At 58.0% G+C, this 18466-nt stretch overlaps 1 protein-coding gene across 6 annotated transcripts in view; it reads right to left on the bottom strand.

The window, feature by feature from the left end:
- PXDN (peroxidasin) overlaps positions 1-16310 on the bottom strand; it is a 65947-nt gene extending 49637 nt beyond the window's left edge. For 3 of the 6 annotated variants that reach the window (XR_009506380.1, XR_009506381.1, XM_059942316.1), the window contains exon 1: positions 16053-16302. Coding sequence is in view for 3 of the 6 variants with exons in the window: in XM_059942316.1 (XP_059798299.1) it covers positions 16053-16252 (200 nt within the window). In the remaining 3 variants the exon portion in view is untranslated. Of the gene's footprint in view, positions 1-11497; positions 11615-11849; positions 12060-16052 lie in introns of those variants that run through there. The other 3 variants (XM_059942318.1, XM_059942317.1, XM_059942319.1) reach the window with 3 other exon arrangements.
- Between the last annotated feature and the right edge of the window lie 2156 nt (positions 16311-18466).

Raw genomic sequence — 18466 nt, 5'->3', positions numbered from 1 at the left:
GCGGCCTGACGCCCTTCTAATTAGAAACAGCCCAGGAAGCAGTGCCCACACCAGCAGAACCGGCCCAGGCGTGGGAAACGAGCTCCCGCTTCTGCTGGAGAACAAGAGCAGGTGCAGGTGAGCGCGTCTCCGGAGGAACACGGCACGGCGCGGCGGGGTCTCTGCAACACCACAGCTCCCCGTCCCCCGCTAGGGGTCTCGGGGTCTCTACCGAGCCCGGCTTCGCGCTCCAGCCCGTGGAAGCCCGAGGGGCTGCAGGGGTGCAGACACGGGCCTGGGCGCTGGTCTCACCCTGAGCAGCCACCGTGAGCCTTGCGCCCATCCAAGGGGCCCCGAAAGCCTGCCGTCCAGGTCTCGCGTGGGACACGGGAGCAATCTGTGCACGTGTGCCCACATGGGTCCACAGACACACCCCCTCCAGGCCAGGGCGCCCCGAGGGCTGCTCTGCGTAGGTGAATCAGCTTCCGAGTCTGGCACCAGGCAGGTCCAGATTCAAATCCCTGCTCTGCTCTTCCTTGGCTGTGCAATCCTGGACAAATGCCTTGACTTCTCTGATCCTTCCTGGGTTTGCTCATCTGCAGGGTAAGGGGATGATGTCCCCACCTCTCCTGTGAGGACCACATGAACTGAGACCAGCGAAGCAGGAAACGGGCCGGGGACAGGACCAGAGCGGCGGCAACGGGCAGGGTGGGGGGGGGCACAGGTCACAGGTGGGCCGAGTGCGCGGTAGCCCCGGAAAGGGACAGGCCACCTCCCGCTGGCGTGCGCGGTGAGCCTTCATCTCACGCGCAGAGGAGAGGTTCAGAGAAGGGAGTTAACTGCCCTGAAACCACACAGCCCACCTGGGCAGCCTACGTGGGGCCTGGGGCCTCATCCTCCGCGCCAAAAGCATGTCCCCGAGACCCTCCTTCCCCAGGCACAGCCCCACCAGCCCCCATCAGTGTGACCTGAAGACACCAGAGCAGCACCCAGCAAGCCCCGGTTTCCACCTGGTGAAGATGCAGGTGCGGCTGGAAAGACTTGTGTGGTTTCAGCACAGCATTTCTCTGGGGCGCCAATGCCATCCCAAGTCCACGTCTAGGAACCCGGCCGTGTGAGACTTCCCTCCCGCCACCCATCCCCCAGCAGGTCTCTACCCAGCGAGGAGTCCACAGCTCGTTCCCAGGTCCGACGCCCCCGGGTCAGCACAAACACTTTCAGCCCCGGCAGGTGGACCCAACCAGTCTCAGCGCCTTTCCTGACTGGTAACCACACCGGCAAGAACGAGGGAGGCCGCACACCACGGGGAAGACCCCACGGGCCAGCTCCGGAGACGCCCTCGTCTACCTGACGGCAACACTGCTGACACGGGCAAGTCCTCCTTACAGCGGAGCCTCATGCAGAAGGAATCACAGAACTGGAACAGCAGCCCGGCCAGACGGGCAGATCGGGAACCACCAGAAGAGATGCCAAAGCACCTGCTGAAGGGTCTGGTCTCTCCCTGGCTCCGCACGCGCTCAAGGCACCATCCACGCGCGCTGAGCCCAACCCCGCACCCTGCAGGGCTGCTCGGACTGAAAGGACGGGCACCGGCGGCCCAGCATGTCCACAGCTGCCACCTGCCGCCCGGTCCTGGCTCCGCCCCTGACCTGCCACCTGCCGGGCACAGACATCCGCCCACAGCCGTGCTGTGGCCTCACCTGGAAACCAGATGCTCAGTGAGTCAGGACGGAGACCATGTGCCTGGAAGACGGCCACCTCGGGGTGAGCGGTGAGAGGCACACAGGGACCCGCTGACACCACCCCTGGGTCACCAACGTGATCTGGGCGCAGAGGAAACCTCACAGACGGAGAAGCAGATGGGACAGGTGGAGGGAGGGCAGGGTGCACGCAGGCACACAGGTATTCTCCTCGTGGAGGGTCAGGAGATCAGTAACACAGAAGTCAGTCCACGGACGCCCTGGGAAGAGACAAAGTTTCTATGCCCCAAGGGTTATGGGATGCAGGATACAAAGTATTTTTCTTTTCCTTACTGTGTTAAACAATCTTAAATGAATGATCACGCTTATATAATAGCACATAACTAAAAGATCGTTTTTTCTTTTCCTTGTTAAATGTAATTTTAAACAGAGTAATCAAGTTTTGGGCTCAAGCAATAAAAACTCATTCAACAACTTGCAGCCTCGAACAGGAACAGAGGCGCCACACCCACTGGCTCTTCTCTGAGAGTCTCTCTCCCGGGCCAGGGTGCCTTCGGGCGTCCAGGCGTCCAGGCGTCCAGGCGTCCAGGCGGCCGTGCTCCAGCCACCCCCCTGCCCCACCTCTGCCCTCTCTGCTTCCTTGGAGCTCTGAGCCTCTAATGGGCTTTTATGGCCGCCGTGGGCCCTCGAGCACAGCCTGCCAGCCTCAACTCCACTGCTGGCTGTGTATTCCCTTAGTATTTTCTAGTTCCTCTTCCCCAGAGAGACACCTGTCTGAGCTAAGCCTGATCACAAGTAACTGGCCAGCACGTGGAGACTGTGTTTGATCTGGTGTCCACCTGGATCCAACCAGCTATGGCTGAGAGAACCAGGGTCACGCGACACTCGACACAGAACGGCATCAGCCAGGGTTCCCTGGAGAAACAGAACCAACAGGACGTGTGTGTGCGTGTGTGTGGGGGGGGTGCGCATGTACAGAGAGAGATTGAGATTGGTTTCTGTTAAGGAAAGACTTATTGTGGAGGCCGGCAAGTCCACAGTTTGCAGGTGAGCCTGCAGGATGGACCCCCAGGGAAGGGCCGCCGTCTGATCCCAGGGCCGTCCTGCTTTTCTTCTCCTGAGTCCTTCCACCTATGGGATGAGGCCCACCTGCGCTGTGGAGGGCCATCTGCTTACTTACTGACTTAAGTGTTCATCTCCTCTAAAAACACCTCCACAGAAACCTCTAGAATAACGTTTGACCAAATATCTGGGCACTGTGTCCCAGCCAAGTGGACACATAAAACTAACCATCCCAGACACCCAGGCGTGCTGAGATGTACCCTACTTGTTACAACAAATATTATAATTTGCACAATTGAACGGGCTGAGTTTGTTCTTACAGAGACAGACAGAGCTTACTCTTTGAGTTCAGCAAAATAAACGGATAAATCATGTTATCCCACTGGGCGCTCGTCCAAGACTTAGCCAACTGGCAAGCGGACAGTCACAGAACCCAGCAGAAACCAAGCCCAGGAAGTAGATTTCAGGCTCTACCAAACAGATTGATTTTTGCCTGCTGCTTTTCTAACAGCCTCAAATCAGACTGCGTTGTAGTTACCACCACGGAGGAAATGGATCAAAAACAGAATCAACAAGTACTGATACCAAAGAGCTACCCTCTACCAAGACGCTCCGGGATCATCTCACCTAGGAGGCTTCCTACATACACAGGTCTTGAGCTTTTAGGAAGACGGGACATGCAAGCCAAGTTAATTACTGAATGAAAACACATTTCTAGGGTGTAAGTGATATCGTTTCATCAACCAGGACAAAAGAAGTGTGGGGCAAATAATAAACCCCAAGGAACTTAAAATGGATGGGTCAGAGGTGAATCCTCAGGAAAGGTTCTGAGGGGAGGGGACACGAAATGGAACCTTGTGAAGGGAGTAAAGGTAGACCTTAGCCGAGGCGGTCCCTCCTGAAATTTCCTCTTCACTTTCATTAAGGGGATCCCACGTTGCCAGCCTGACCCGCCTCACGGGCTGGCGCAGTCGTCTCCCTGGGCTCTGATGTCCAGATTTCCTATGGTCTCAGTCCTTCTCCAGTGAGAAATCGAGAAGCCTTAATGCAGCACCCACCGTATGTAATGAACTGGGTTATCTCCAGCGCCCAGGTACTAGGCCAGCAGGGTCCTTGAAAGAACTGAGAAAATAATCACTCCAATCATTTTCTGTTGGGCTTCCTCCTCTCACAACCCAGCTGAGAAAGGCTACTAGACACAGAACTCTGAGAAACCGCAGAAAAATGAGAAGGCGGCTTCTCTAAGACTAGGGAAAACAACGAGGAAGTTGGATTTTAAAGCCAGTGCATTCTGAGTTTAAGAGGAAAGAGGCTTGGGTCTAAGAAAGTTCTTCCCAGGCGACCTCCTTTCTATAACCACCTCCCTCCCCTTGCTGGGCTTCCAACCCCACCCCTGAACCATGGGGGTGGGACGGATTGGGGACAGGTCTGCGTCAGGATAGAGGCGCACAGCCTATGCCACAGACTCTGCCTCATGGCAGCGGGGTCTACGCATCTCAGCACCAGTGCCTGACACTTACCAAGGACACCAGGATAGGGGCGGGGGGCGGAGGGAGGGACAAACAGACAGATGGATGGATGGATGGATGGATGAATGGATGAAGGCGTAGGTGGTTACAGAAGGATAGATCCATGAATGGATGAATGGATGGACAGATGGAAAGGCAGATGGATGGATGGATGGACAGATGGACGGATGGATGGACAGATGGAAGGGCAGATGGATGGATGGATTGATGGATGGATGGATGAACGGATGGAAGGGCAGATGGATGGATGGATGGGTGGAGAGATGCGTGGGTGAGTGGATGGAAGGGGTGACACAGGCATTGACCTAAGAAAATTACACATCAAAATAACATGCACAAGAAAACAAATGCTCAGGATTAATATTTGGCCACCCATTGCCATGCCAATACAAACATCCCACATGTCCGAATAAGTAACAACGATGACTAACTGCATCCACTTTAACTGCTATTTTTAAAAGTTAAAGTGCTGCTTAGCTGGTTCTGGATTTTTAGAAATACTGTTTCACTCCAGGAAGTGACAAGCCTAATCTAGGCTCTTCCCCTAAAGGAAGCTGTGACCAGGAAAAGAAGCATAAATTTAACCAGCGCTGCAGACGAGTGCAGCCCGCATTCCTCGGGTGAACGGCTCCCTCTCTTGCATTTGTCTGCAATCTCATTTCTTTCTGAGTAAAGAAATCTCCCGCCTGAGGGCTGTGTTGGCCTCACTTTTCCCCACAGAAAGGGAACATATCAATCCAAACACTGCAGGGGCAAAATCTTCCCATCTTTACCAATCCCAGCCTTTCATTTACTTAGAGTAATTCTGAATTTCCATTCACGTCCTCAATTCCTAGCAAATAATGAACATTAGATCTGGCAGGAATGGCATTTTAGAAAAGTTGGGAAGGGCAGGAACTCACAATTACGGAGCGTTTCCTGAGTCCCACGAAAGGCACCTTCTGGGTGCTGCATCACAAGGGGAGTCTAGATGCTTCTTAAACACTTGGGTTTGGCCTGGGAGAGAGAACGCCTATCTAATGTGCACTGAAAACTAGCCTGGTGGTATTTCCTGTTTGCATCGCAAGTATCTGCTTCAATTAAAGGAGCCCCAGCGTCCTAGTTCTCTCCCGCTGCCTGTCTTCCCTCCTCTGGACTCCTCTGGTTCACGTCCGCAGGGTCAATAAACCCAGACGTGATGATAACAACAGCTTCCCCAGCAGAGCATCGACCAGGCAGGCTGTGTCAGGAGACACACGTGCATCCCCGCCCTCATGCCCAGGACGCCCCTGCAGGTGGGAAACCGAGGCTTCAAGGGGCGAGAACCCTGCCCAGGGGTGCACGTCGGGAAAGCTGGGAAGCAGCGCCCCGGCCGGGGCCGAGCACACCCCGAGCTGCAGCCTGGCTGGACGAGCTCTCCTTCCCCCTCAGTGGGACGGCCGTCTCCCACCAGGTCAGCCTCCGTCATTAACACCGTGGCTCTTACTGGCTCCGTCTCCCCGCCCAGGAGACCACAGCTCGGCCAAACCGAAGGCAGCCTTGTCCATTTCCACGCCCGGCACCTGGCCTGCAACGTCTCCACGCCGGAGGTTCCCCCTGGCATGTCGCAAATAATAATTAACGACTTTGAACTTGATAGAACCTCAAAGGCAAGATACTTTCTCCCCAGAGAAGATTAGGTAGAGACTGCTAAAGGTTAGAAGCGTCCTGCTATCCTGGAGGGAACTGCCCTGCTCTTAACCAACCACGTAAAGCCTGAGACCCCACTCCGAGGAAGGTTTGGGGTGAGCGAGGGGGACTTTGCGGGGCAGGCAGCGCGACGAGGCCCCTCTCGAGCCCCCGCGCCCTGAGGTCACAGCATCTCCACCTGGAACACGGGAGGACACTGTCCCGCCCCATCGCTCACGGATTCCAGATCTGAGAATTTTCCCGCTTGCTAGAGTCGATCCTTGCGGTGTGTCCCTGTCACCATCGAGGACGGGCACAGAGATGAGGATGTGGACTCGTGTCCTTTTCAGCGTCTATTCGGTGCCATGTTGCTCGCATTTTTGTGCCTTTTGTTGGTGACTCTGCTGTTTAAAATCGCCCCCGAGTGTGGTGCCGACGGGCTGTCCGGTCATGGGGAAAACACGTGTGTGGGGTCAGCTTCCTCCAGGCACGAGTCTGTGCTGCCCCGAGGTCCACGTTGATGCACCAACAACAGACGTCAAGTAAGTCCTCTGTAAACAGAAGCTCACGAGACCGGGTTGCGCATCAATCTTTGGATGACAACAACGCTGTGACCTGCGCCGGGCTGGACCCTGGCCCTGTGTCTCTCGGAAGCAAGGGTCCCGGGTCACTAACTCAGAATTCGCAGAGCCTATGTAGAGCACAACCCCGCGAGTAACGAGAATCAACCTTAAACTTCGCCTCCGGTGACCGAGGCGGTGCTGAGCTGGGGCTCTCCCAGCCCCTCCCACCTCAGATCTCGGGGCCCAGCCGGGACATCCAACCACAGGGCAGAGACCGCACAGGAAACTGGCCACAGACGGGGTGGCCGGGACCCAACATAAGCCAGGCTGAGCTGCTGCCTGGGGAGGGGCCCACACCGGAGCTGGCGCAGTCCTCAGGACGCGCTGACGTCAAAGCCTCCGGAGAGAAAACCCGGGACCACCATCAAAGCGCGGCTACCGAGTGAGGGCGCACAGGTGCGCATGTCATGTCTCCACGGTCAGGTGTGAGCGGCGCCCTCGGGGCCGTGCGCCCCGCGTCCCGCAGGCCACCTCCCTCTGCGGGCATGCACCTCCGCCTGGCGTGGGTGAGTTAGTTCTGCGGCAGGTGGGCAAACGATGCCGAGCGAAGGGGGGACACCTGTCCTCGGGAAAACACGGACAATGTCCAGGAAGAAAACGGAACAGGAAAAGCCCACAACGCACAGACCCGTCCCTGGTGCAGACCAAGCCTGCAGATTACAGACACGTAGTCAAGGCGAATAAGCCCAAAAATGTACACAAAGGCATTCAGAGGTATGGTTTACACTAGCAGAAAAGTGGAAACAAAGAAATAACCCATGATGAGAATGTGATTCAATAAAGTTGGCAATCCCAAAAAATAGATACTATGTGGTCATCAACAATGATGGTGCAGACCTCTAATCACTGCAGACACACGGCTACCGTAGGCGGGCAGGCTTAATCGCACGCAGAGGGCACAGAGAGCAGGACACGTCCCCTTCTAATGTCTGGAAACAGGTAGACGGGCAGGTAGGGAGGTGGGTAGATACAGAGAGATAACACACAGACACAGAGATAGAGAGATAGGTCCACAGATGCACAGGTGATAGATGATCCACGGAACACAGCAGACGTAGACGGCTGATGGACAGACAGAGCTGCGGACACGGACAGACACGCAGACACCCCAGTGATTCCGTGTCCATGTGCACTCACATGACCGTTTGTGTATCTGAGGGAAAGCCCGGCAGGCTAACAGTTTCCTCTAATAATAGAAATGAGAGTCATTTATTATGGTGTTTTTATTTGTATTTTCACATTTTTCTACCATGAACACGTACAGCTTGCATAAAAATATTTAAAACTATGTTGTAAAAGAAGAGTAAACAGGATGGGGCACTGGAGCCGGTGAGGGCAGGGTCCACCGCCTCCTGCTCGCAGCCACGCCTGCAGGGCCTGAGAGACGGCAGCCTGCAAATCTCCAAAAACCCAGCGCAAACCCAAATCTGCCTCGTCCTGGCAGAAAATCTTGAGTCAAGAGCTTGGCTTCTAAGAAACCCGGCTGTGATCTACGGGTCACCACCACAGGCTGTTCAACACCTGCCACAATAATTACACAGGGCAGCTCTCGGTTGAGGAGGAATGAACAAAATCCTTGTTAGAAGAAGGAGATTCTAGTTTTTAACCTCTGTTTACCCGTGATGGTCCCTGTTACAGCCCACAGTGGGACCTAACCTAACGGGGGCTGGAGCAGGGAACCACCGCACGGCACAGGACACGGGAAGCCGGGCCGACACCTCGCAGCCGGCTCTGCTCTGCACGTGAGGGGCCAGAGGCGCCCACACGCAAGGGCAGCGCCTGGAGACGACACAGCGAAGGCAGCACGGCACCCGGGCACGGCCCGTCCAGCACGTCCGACACTCCCAGTGTGGTTTCCCTTCCTGGGGAGGCCCTAAACAACGTGCCACAGCCCGCCAGGCACCAGGTGGGGACAGGGGACCGGTGCCCCCCAGGCAATGTGAGCACAAGTGACGTGTCCCCTGGGGGCAGTCGAAGCCCTGGACCCTCCTCTTGCTCACTCCCCCCTCCGCTTCCCTGACAGCCTGAGGGCCAGGGACCAGGACAGCAGAGCTACAGGGTGGACAGAGCCTGGGTCCCCAGGTCACTGGTAGAGCGCCGTTACCTTAAAGGGCCAGACAGGAAATGTACTGTCATGTCACAACTACCCAGCTCTGCCTTTGTCCTCAGAAGCAGCCGCAGCCACAGGTGGGTGAAGGGCGTGGCATGTCCCGCACAGATCAGCCCAGCACCCAGGCCACTGCCCTGCTGGCCGGGGTCTGCAGGCCCCGGGTTGAGAGCAGAGTCTCCAGTGACAGCTGCCCAGCAAGGACATCTGCCCTGGATTCTGTGTGAGGGAAGTAGGAACTCACACTGTTTTAATCCACCGAGACCCTGCGACCATTTATTACACAGCTGCAGTTAAACTCCCCTGCCCAGTACAACAGCCTTCCAAAGGCAAATGGAGAACAGCGGGTTGGACAATTTTTAGTTTTTTTAAATCAGGACTTGGGGCATGTGAAAGCATTATTCTATTTGTTACTTTCTTTATAAGCCACACTGTTATAAAGTTGCAAAAGAATTTAATGAAGGTCTTACAAAATTACAAAAAAAGATGGGATAACAGGGGCCAGACTTCCTCTCCGGTCTGAAACAACCAAAAAGCTGACAAAATACATGAAACAACTGTTTTCAGGATACCGTGCATGGGTCAGCGACTGGACAGGATCCCCGAGGGAGTGAAAACGAAGGGGGTGAGCACCGAACCGCCCCCGGTTGCTGCCCAGGGGACAGCGAGAACCCACAGGACGCAGACAGGGCAGCTGGAGCTCCAGGGACAGAGAGAGGACGCCAGGGACCCCGGAGCGTCAGGCGCTCAGCGGAGCCGTGCGTGCGGGGGCGATAAAGATCAGAGCAGAGCTCAGCAAAGCAGAGAAAGGAAAAACCAAAGAGGAAAATCAATGAATCCAAAAGTTGGGTTTTTGCAAAGATCGATACAACGGAAAACCCTCTAGGCAGACTGATCAGGAAAAAACGAGAGAGAAGACACGCATTTCTGACATCAGGAACAAGAGAACTGACATCCCTGCAGATCTTCAGACGTTAGGAGGATAATGAGGAACTTCACGATGGATGGCTGTCCAAGCTCCCAGCCCCCAGGGCTCACTCAGGAAGAAACTGTCCCGAACAGCCCTGTGTTTACTGAAGAGTTTGAGATCACAGTTTAAAACCCTCCTAGGAAGCCCAGCCCAGCCCGGGGGCTTCCCTGGGAAGCTGGACCAGACCTTCAAGCAGCGCTAAGCCCCGTCCCCCCTGCTCTCCCCAAACACTGGAGACCAGGCAGCGCCTCACACTCACTCTGGGAGGCAAGGTCTACCCTGATACGCAAACCAGACAAAGACATTCCAGGAAAGGAGAACAAAGCCCAGAACCCCTGGTGAACACAGATGCAGTCATGCCCAGTGAGGCAGAACTCGGGAGGAAGGGCTGCCAGGGGCGCGGACCCGGCGGGTGAGGAAGTTCATCATCCTGATTGTGGCGACGGCCGCACAGACCGGACACAGCAAAGTCCCCCACGTGCGCGCCGCGAACACCAACGCCTGCTGTCCTGTCGACGCAATCCCCACGAGGCTTTTTGTTTTCCTCAGTGAAAACTCATCCAGACAGAGGTCAGAAAAGGGAATCGGCACTGCTTCAGCTTCCACCGCAGACCTGACCGTAGAACCCAAGGGGACGAGGCTGGGGGCTGCTCGTGGGCCTCTGAGCTCCGTGGGCTGGGTGACAGCAGCCTGCACCCCCCCAACCACCCGCCCCAGGCCCCCTGGGGCTGGGCATCCAGACGCCGGCAGGCACCGTCTCTCTGCTCGATGAGCCGGTTATCCAGTGGGCACCCAGATCTGAACAAACCACCCTTCAAAGGAGGCGGAAGGAAACCACAGGAGGTCAAGGAGAGCCCTGGGGACACAGCGTCAGATCGCTGCCCACCCAGGGTCTGCGGGGGAAGTTCTCTGCCGTCTGGTCCCCTCTTCCCTACCCCTGAGGTGGCTGAGAAGGAGAGAAAGGCAACAGTGTCCAGAAAACAGAAACTGATCAAATTAGCAGGGATAACCGACCCTGTACCGGAGCCAAGAAAGGGGGAGCCCAGAATTAAGTCCTGAAACAACTAACACATTCTTACTTAAATTTTTTGCCAGTTTTGATTCAGTCACATGAGTCATCGTTGGACTGAGCTACCTCGGGATGTGCCTAAGCTTTCTGTGGGCTGGTACCATCTGAAGAGAAAACAAGGGACCAGGAGAGGAGCAGGTGTGATTTCTATTTTTCAAAATTAACTTCAAGATAAAGAAAACATGAACCACTGGACTGACCCATTTAGCAATATCCTAAGTTATCGATGATATTATTTTAAACACCAAAAAGCATTCCCTCACCCACTGACACACGTGGGCTGAGTTTTGTGCAGGTGCTACATGAGACACGTAGTTAGCAGTTCAAGTCCAAGGCCGACCCCAGGGAGCTACCGGCCAGCAGAGACATATAGTAACACACGAAACGTCCAAATTGACTATTTAAGCATCAAATTCAGCGATGTTTAACTGCTTTTAAATTGAATTCACCCAAAACTGTATTTGTAAACAAACCGCATTTTCTTGTGTACCCCCAAAAGCACATGAAACTGTCACAATTCAAATGCTCGTTAAACCCGGACGCTAAGTTGAGAGACCTGACGTCTCGGGCACTGAAGGCCGGCAGCGCCCTGCCAGTGCACACGGTGGAGGGAGACGGGAGGCCGGGCCCAACTCCAGTCCTGGGCGCTGCCCTCAGAGCTCGGCCGGGACCCCGAGGCCCCCATTCCCTCACCACGGCACCTACTCCAGTTTCTTCCTGTTGGCAAGTGCCCAGGAAAGAGCCCGGCATCTCCAGCCAACAAGACAGAACCTCCTACTCAGCCAGCGGGAACCAGCACATGCGCACAGACCTTCCAGCGCTCACCCATCCGTCAAACGGATGACGGGCCCAGCTCCGGAGACTGGGATTCTGTCGCTGTTCTGCTGACACCTGACCGTGGCGCCTGTCACAGGTGCAGTGGACAGCTCTCTCCAGCCTGCCCCCCGCCACCTCTTCTAATAAAATGCCCGCCTTCCCCCAGGCAAGGAGCCCTCCCCCGCTTCCAGGCCAGAGTCCTCGGGCAGGGCAGGTCCTGTCCTTGTCTCCAGGAGCCGCCAGGCCCAGGCCTGGTGGGCATGACCGCCCGCCGCCCAGGGTGCTGGAGACAGACAGCGGGTCTGTTCACACGATTCCCAGAACTCGTGCTTGTGACCGAGACTCACCTCCTGCACTCAGGCCATTGGACGGGAAGCCGACAGCTGCCGGGCGTCACCAGGCAGGGAAGCTGAGTCATAGGACTGAGGAGGCGGCCGGGGACGCACAGAGGGGAGGAGACCGCGTCCAGGCTGCAGTGTCCACACCCCGGACGAAGCTGGAGCTACCCCCGGATTCGGAGTCACAGGGCCCGATGTGCTTTCTTTTTTACAACGATTTCCTTGCCTCGCTAATAACACGGGGGGGGGGGGGGGGGAGGGCTTCTAGCTGCCCTGCTGCCGTTTCCAAGGAAGTTTTTCCAGATGCAGCTTCCAAAGGCATGTTTTCAAATGTAAAGTTGTGTCCAAACTGAGCACGGACCCAGGACCACTCCCTGATGGCCGACGTCACACACAGCATCCCAGGCGGCCTCTGGAAGCTTCCTCGGGTCACCGGGGTCTCCTCTCTGCACACAGCACGCTGGGTGTTGGCAAAGCTGTGGGCTCGGGACGCCGCCGAGTGGTCACCACCATTTTGGAAAAATAAATTACCAACATTCAGATACTCGAAAAATGTCCCTCTGAGCTGAGAGAATGAAGACTTTGACTTCATCCCAACAAGAAGTCTAAAAGCAGAAATCTGCTTCAGGTAAGCCACAGGCTTCAGCTTAAAGCCTGTTGTCGCGGCCTGCACGGGTGTCCTGCAGAGACCGACAGCCAGAGGCTGCTCTGCTGACCTGGTGAAGCCTCACCCAGGGGAGGAGAGGCCAGTCCTCCCTGGGGGCCGAACGTGCCCCCGCAGGATGGGTGGCGGGAGCGAGGGAACTCCCTGAACCCCAGAAAGACAGGGGAGGGGGACGTGAACGGTGCAGCTAGACAGCCCGCCTACCTCCTGACCCGGGAACGCTCCCTCCCTCCGGCCACCTGTAGGCCAGAGACCTCACCTGAGCGCACAGGGAAGCGGTGGGAAGTTAGATCCTCCCGTCGGCCAGCTTCCAGGAACTCCAGTGGAGGCTGGTAAGGGGAGAAGCTGTGCCTTGTGGGGCTAGTCCCCAGGGCGCACCAGGACCTTCTCCGAGTACGGGTATCACCCCAAAGACGGGCGGCCACTCGCCCAGATGACCAGAGGCGATGGCGCCCAGGGCTGGCCTCCCGCAGCCCCCCTCGGCCAGGCACGCCTGGACGGCCAGTTGCCCTCGTCACAGTGCCGCAGGGCCTCCCTCCCCAGCACCCCAGTGGACCTGGGACCCCGAGAGGCAGGAACCGGAAGCTGGCCCAGGCCCAAACACAGATGTCGAGGGATGTGGGGACAGCCGCCTGGCAGGCTGACCACGACCCCAGGGGAGGAGCTCTCGCCAGCCCCCGGCCCTGGGTGCCCTCCGAGGCCAGGGCTTCCTGTCACATGGACGGCGGCTTTGGAGCGGCCTGGACCGTGGGGTGGGAGCCAGCTTTAAGGAGGTGACCCCACGACCGCACAGACGAGGCCACGGAGAGAAGGACGGGGCCGGAGGTGGGACGCGGAGGGCTCGTGAGGACTCATGAGGCGGGAGGTGTAGAATGTGTCGTCCCCGAGAGGTCCCGGCGGAGGGGAGGACGGGAAGCGGGCCAAGTAAAGACGGCACACTGCTTAGGTTTTAGCGCTAGCTGTTTCACCATCACCATGACAAACGTCTCCTGTAGTGCTGAGCAGGGTAAAATACTCAAAAACTAAACAAGTATTTCTACAAAAGCTGAGCTGAACTGAGTACCACACCCGATGGTGAAGGGACCAGCTGCAGCACCAGAGCCCGAGGACTCCAGATCCTAGGGCGGCTAGAACACCACTTTCTACTTTCCAGGGTCAAACCGGAATCACAGGACACTCTCGGACCATCATTTCTGAAGCCCAGCCACGAGGCAAAACAGGCCACTCTCGGGCCCCACCTGGACACACCCTGAAACACCCTGAGCAGGAGACCAGTCTGATATGCCCAGCAATTCCCATTCAGTCTTTCTGGGGGGGCCGAGGGGAGGTGGGAGAGGGGAGGGTCCCAAAAGCAAAGGGATGAAGTGATGGCTGGACGGCGCAGTTAGGTCTGGGGCCAGGGTCTTCACTTACCCTCACATCTTTTAAGTCCCCAGTTGCCACCAAATAATTTTTTAAAAATAGAAAACAGCAGCAGATGCATGAGAGCAGAGACCTGGGAGAAAAGCTGAAAGTGAACACTGAATGTTTCTGCACAAGTGTAACTTGTAACATGACTGCACCCCAAGGAGCAGCCCCCCAGGAACGCGCCAGACCGGACCCCGGAGCCCACAGGCAGCAACATGGCGCCCCCGAGCTGGTCTCTCTCATCATCACCGCCCGCCTCTGTGTCCCCAGTTCGGGGCCCCCAGCTGGACCCCCTCCCACCAGGACTCAGTTCTTCCCCTGTCCCAGGTCTACACTGGCAGCGATGGGAGCTTCTACCCCCTGTGCCTGTGTCTACGCAGCTGTCAGCTGGGTGTGTGTCCATGTCAGCGATAATCCGCTTGGTTCTGTGAGGGATCTGGTCAGCTTAGCACACCCTGCCCCCTCACAGAATCAACGAGACCACGCAAGGTCATTTCAAAACATCTTTGAAAACTACAAAACCCCACGGAAGCATAAAGCAGAAGGATTTCTGGAACTCTCCAGGGTTACCTACTTATTAGGTCACTTTCCCTTCCTACCCTCCGCTGTTTTACAAAACCCTATGAGGTTCCGTGGAGAATCTCACCACCCGCAGGAGGCTGGTGGTTCCATTTCTGTTCTACAACCGTCACATTTTAAAATATTGTTCTTTTTAAAAAGCCATTAAGATGTGAGGGCAAAGCACAGTACGAGTATTAGACTTTGGCCAGATGTGAAAAATGGCTTCAGGGTCCAGGCTTTTTCCACTGACTCACTGAAGAATGGCATGAGTGGCTCGAGAACACCCTCACTTGGCCTGTCACGGTCCCTCTCCTCAGAGCCTGATGCCCTCCTGCTCGCCGCCTCGCCCCGCTGGCCGGCCCTCCGCACGGGAAGGAAGCCCGTGTCTGTCTCTCTCGGAGGGACAGTTTCCAGGCTGCGCGAAGAGTCCCGCCAAGGGCCCGCAGGAAGCTGCCAGCACAGCCGGCGACCACTAGCAGAATGGTCTGTCCGTGTACTTTGTTTTAAAAGTAGGAACACTGACCGCCCACTTCCTGAATAGTTCACTCAAAATTTTACAACTTTTGCAGGCTCTTCACGGTGCCAAAGTACTCTGGCTCGGCCAAGAAAAGTGGAAACTATTTTTGGCATTCAGAAGGGCAGCTGTGGGACGCTGAATACAGTCAGCGCCTGAAACGCAGGCTGCCTTTACAGATTTTGAAAATTTCTAATCAGAGGCGCATCCAAACAGGCCTGCAGCGACTCTGCGGCATCCGGGGCCGGGATCCTCTAGGGAGGGCGGGGGTCGGCCGGCGAGGGCGCGATACGTCCTGCCAGCCGGAGCGCCGGGTCTCCGATGGCACCACCTGGGCGCGCCCCGGCTGGAGATGAGGGCGGGGACGTGCCCCGGGCGCAAACCCGCTCGGACCCCGACTGTATCCACCCCCGGGCCGCCCGCGCTGCCCCGCAACTCGGGGACCCGCACCGCGGCGCCTCCCAGAACTCGGCCAGGCTAGCTCACGGCGCGGAGAAAGCCCCAGAGAACCGTGCGCCCCACGGGCCCCGGGACAACCCGGGCAGGAGGCTCTCGGCGCCCCAGCAGATGCGGGGACGTGAGGTCACGGAGGGTGCGCCAGGGAGGGCCCCTCCCGGAGGGCCCCTCCCCCGCCCCCAGAGCCGGGAGAGGGGTGCCGCGCTCAGGGAGGAGGGGAAAACGGGGAGCGGGAACCGCCGAGTAGAAGGAGGGGGGAAGAGGGGGAGGGGAAAGGAAGGGGGAGGAGAGGAAGCGGGAGGAGGGGGAAGCCGGGCCCCGGGAGAAGAGGGGACCGGAGAGGGGCGGGAGCGGGAGGAAGGCGAGCGGAGGAGGGGAGCCAGCAGCACCGGGCCGGGCAGGGCGGGGGGCTTTCCCCGGCGGGTGCCGACAACTTTCCCGTCCCTCGGGGATGCCGAGCTCCGAACAAAGGCGGCTCCGGAGGCGGCGCGCGCTGCGCTCAGGTCCGCCCCCCGCCCCGCCACGGAGGACAAAGGCGCCGCCGCGCGACCCTCCCCCCGGCCCCCGGCCGCCCCGCGCGCCCAGGTCCCCCGCGCCCCGCCGGACTCACAGGATGGAGGTCTGCGGCGCCACGGCGGGCACGGCCTCCAGCAGCAGATGCATGCAGCGCACCGTGGTGCGGAAGCACAGGCAGCGGCTCGGACACCCGTTGCCCGGCTTGGGGGCGACCGCGGCCAGTGCCCCCCAGCACGAGCACAGCACGAGCGCCAGCAAGCAGGGGCGCGCGGGGCGCGCGGCGCGCACGGCCATGGCCCACGGCGCGCGGGACGCTCGGACTGTGCGACCGACCGCGAGGGCCCGGCGTGTCCACCGCCGCCGGCTGCGGCCCACGTCCCAGCTGCGCGCGGGGGGCGGGGGGCGCCAGCTGTGCACATGCGCGCGGCTCCTCCCCGCCCGCCCCCTCCTCCCCAAGGGCCGGGGCGGGGCGAGGACCTCCCGCCGGGCGTCGGGCCGCGGCGCTGCCCCGGGTGCGGAGCTCAGGTTGGGCCCGCGGGTTCCATTCCCAGGTCTGCGTCCACGACCGGAGGCCTCGGCCAAGTTGCTCCGCCTCGCCCAGCCGCCGTTTCCACATGTGCAGTAGGGGTGGGGGTTGTTTTATAACACACGTTCGCAGTGCTTAGCAAGCTGCAGGCACGATTCCAAGCGCTTGCTGGAGCTCTCCTCGCTCTCTCTCTGTCTCTGTCTTTCAGTCTCCCTCCCTCTCTCTCTCTCTCGCCCCCTCCCCCTCCGCGTGTCTCTCTGTCTCTGTCTGACATGTACACACACCCGCTGCAGCAGGATCGGAGCCAGGGGTCTGAGCCCGTGAGGCCTGTTAAGCACCCACGGCCTGGGCACTGCTGACCCCAGGGCACCGCTGGGAGCGCAGAAGACGTTTGCGTAGAGGCCTGGGCGCAGGGCTCGGCCAGGCGGACGCTCAGTGTCCTTTAGTTTCCTCCTTTGTGGCCACACCCGGGAGAACCCCACCGGGCCTCCCCCAAGGGGGCCTTGCCTGGAACCACCAGAAGACACAGGGGTCCGTGGGAAGGAGGGGAGGCAGTCCCACATTCTTCCGTCTGTCTGCAGCCCCATTCTAACACTTCACTTGCCAGGATCCAGGCTCTGCGTGTTAACAGTTGAGGAAGTCCAGGCTGTCCTGTGTCCAAGGACACATGATCACCAAGTCCCAGCGTCAGAGAGGAGCCTGGGTCTGTTCTGACCTCCACACTGTCCTGTGACCAGAGGGGCGCTCTACCTCACGCATGCTGCGGCGGGACTGGGGTGACGGGGCGCTCGCCCGCTGCTGTGTCAGTAACCTCCTGTACCTGCACGCTTCCCAGGGTCTGCACCTGCAGGCAGCTGTGCTGGGGTCCGGCTCAGGCCCCTCCAGATGCTGCACGTTTGTCACGGAAGCTGTCATCCCTGTTACCACAGGGAGAAGCCTTCCCAGTCCTCCAGCGACCAGGACCATGCCAGCCAGGGGTCCCGTACTAACCAGTCACAAATCCCCCCAGGGCTCCACACCCCTTTACAAGTGCTGCCTGCTTGCCCCACAAGAATTTCAAACTTCAATGCAGAAACCCAAAACCTTACTTTCCCTGAAAGATGTCTGTTTTCTTCTGGATCGCTGATGTGATCCTCCAAACTGCTTTCGCAGACCCTCCAACCCAGAAGTGGCCTGTTTGGTGCTCACCCACATGTAGGGAGTTGAGGAACCCTGTGGATTCCAGTTGCTCCTAGTGGCTCAGTCGATTTCTGTTCCTCCATCTTCCCTCCCATAACCGCTGACGGTCCTGGCCCTGGCCATCGCCCTGGACCACCACCAAGACGCCACCCCCCACCGGTCCACCGGGTCCATCCTCCCTGCAGCAGGCAGAGAAGGCGCCACTGCTTTGACCCCGCCCACCCCCCCATCCGAATGTCTCTGGACCTCTCCAGTGTCAGTGGGTAAAGATCAAATTTCACCCACCACCTCGACCTCTGCCACCCCAGGCGCAGGCGTCCTGAGCAGCACACAGTCTTACCCTGTCTTTCCAGTTCAGCACCAGCTGCGGCTAATTTTATGCGTCCAGTCTGCTGGGCTGTCACACCCCGTGATTTGATCAACCACTAATCCAGGTGTTGTGCTGAAGGTATTTTGTAGATGACATTGACATTGGTGAACTTCAACAAAGAGGAGTTCCCTCCACAGTGTACGTGAGCCTCATCCACTCCGTTCAAGGTCTTTAGAGTAGAAACTGAGGCTTCCTGGAGAAGAAGTGCTATTGCAAGACCTCAGCATCCACTCCTGCCTGAGTTTCTAGTCTCCTGACCTGCCTGTAAAATGTAGGACCTGCCAGTGCCCACAAGTGCATGAGCCACTTCCTTAAACTCTGTCTATCCCTCCCTCCTCCCACCTTTCCTCCTTCCATCCTTCCCACCTTCCCTCCCTCCCTCCCTCCCTTCCTTCCATCTTTCCTCCCATCCCTCCATCCCTCTATCCACCCA

This window comes from Balaenoptera ricei, chromosome 13 (assembly GCF_028023285.1).
Source record: "Balaenoptera ricei isolate mBalRic1 chromosome 13, mBalRic1.hap2, whole genome shotgun sequence".
NCBI classification, from domain to species: domain Eukaryota; kingdom Metazoa; phylum Chordata; class Mammalia; order Artiodactyla; family Balaenopteridae; genus Balaenoptera; species Balaenoptera ricei.
This window is presented reverse-complemented; position numbering and strand designations above follow the sequence as displayed.